This window comes from Helianthus annuus, chromosome 4 (genome assembly GCF_002127325.2).
Source record: "Helianthus annuus cultivar XRQ/B chromosome 4, HanXRQr2.0-SUNRISE, whole genome shotgun sequence".
Lineage (NCBI taxonomy): Eukaryota > Viridiplantae > Streptophyta > Magnoliopsida > Asterales > Asteraceae > Helianthus > Helianthus annuus.
The window spans coordinates 160,765,616-160,767,081 of NC_035436.2; the positions used below are offsets into that span (position 1 = coordinate 160,765,616).

Consider the following 1,466-nt stretch of genomic DNA (forward strand, 5'->3'; position numbering starts at 1 on the left):
ATTAACCTAGAATTTAGGATGAATCAAAACATCAAGATTTTGCATACCTTATGATCCTTTCAACAAAGTGATCATTAATTCGTGTTTAGAATTCGATTTGGGACTGAATTGAACCTCCAATTGATCATTTTTTAGTGAGCTAGGGTTTGGAGAGGAGCTCTTGGTCGCTCCTGGGTTCTGATCAATCCAGGCACACACTTAGGTGTGTGTTTGGAGTTTATTTTATTTATTTATAATTCAGGTTTCAAGTTTAACCATTCTAGTCCCTCATTTATTGCTTTCTTTATGATTTAAGAGTTTTCCATCCATTTATTTGATATCATAAGACTCATAACTAACTGGGTTATCTATTCCTAGTTAGTTTGTTCTTATTTCTTTCACGTTTTAAAATTTTATTATAAAGTATTGTATTTTCAGGATGTTACAGCTTCCGTATCCATAGTATTTCTGTCAAGCCTTGTGCTATTCCTCGAAATTCAGCTTCTGCACAGGATAGAGCAACCACCTTTTGCTTCTTGCTTCTCCAGGTAACTAGATTTCCCCCGACTAGGGTGAAGTACCCTGATGTTGATCTTCGATCCCCTTTATCTCCGGCCCAGTCTGCATCAGTGTACCCTTGAATTTTCAGATGTCCGTTTGATTTAAAGAGGACTCCATGGTCAATTGTTCCTTTGAGATATCTCATGATTCTACATACTACTTCCATGTGTGCTATTTGAGGCTGGTGCATAAACTGGCTAACAACACCTACTGCATAGGCTATGTCAGGTCGTGTGTGTGACAGATATATCAGCTTCCCTACTAGCCGTTGATACCTCTCTTTTTCGACTAGTTTTGCTCCTTCCTCCATTTGAAGTTTTTAATTCACCATCATTGGTGTATCGGCTGGTTTGCAATCGATCATTCCCGTTTCGGCTAACATATCTAGGATGTATTTTTTCTGGAAAATAAAGATTCCTTGTTTGGACCTCAGTACTTCAATTCCAAGAAAATACTTAAGTCTTCCCAAGTCTTTCATTTCGAACTTGGAACAGGCTCTCTTTTAATTTTGTCATCTCTTCCTTGTCATTCCCTGTAATGATCATATCATCAACATATACAATTAGACATGTTACAAGTCTTCCTCTTGGTTTGATGAACAAAGTGTGGTCTGAGTTGCTTTGTTTGAATCCATATCCTTTCATTGCAAGTGTAAATCTACCAAACCACGCTCGAGGAGATTGCTTTAGACCATAAAGGGATTTTTTTAACCGACATACTTCACCTGTCTTGAAATCTGTTGCAAAACCAGGAGGAGCTTCCATGTAAACTTCTTCTGTTAATTCTCCATGCAGAAAAGTGTTCTTTACGTCAAATTGATGAAGTGGCCAATTTTCGTTTGCAGCTATTGAGAAGAGGACTCTGATGTGTTAATTTTGGCCACTGGTGAGAAGGATTCCAAGTAGTCGATCCCGTATGTTTGAGTA

At 38.0% G+C, this 1,466-nt stretch overlaps 1 protein-coding gene across 1 annotated transcript; it reads right to left on the reverse strand.

Moving 5' to 3' along the window:
* Window positions 1-421: 421 nt before the first annotated feature.
* LOC110933869 (uncharacterized mitochondrial protein AtMg00810-like) lies at window positions 422-850 on the reverse strand. The gene has a single exon (XM_022177072.1). It carries the CDS (start codon window positions 848-850, stop codon window positions 422-424), a length of 429 nt encoding a protein of 142 aa, XP_022032764.1.
* Window positions 851-1,466: the final 616 nt, after the last annotated feature.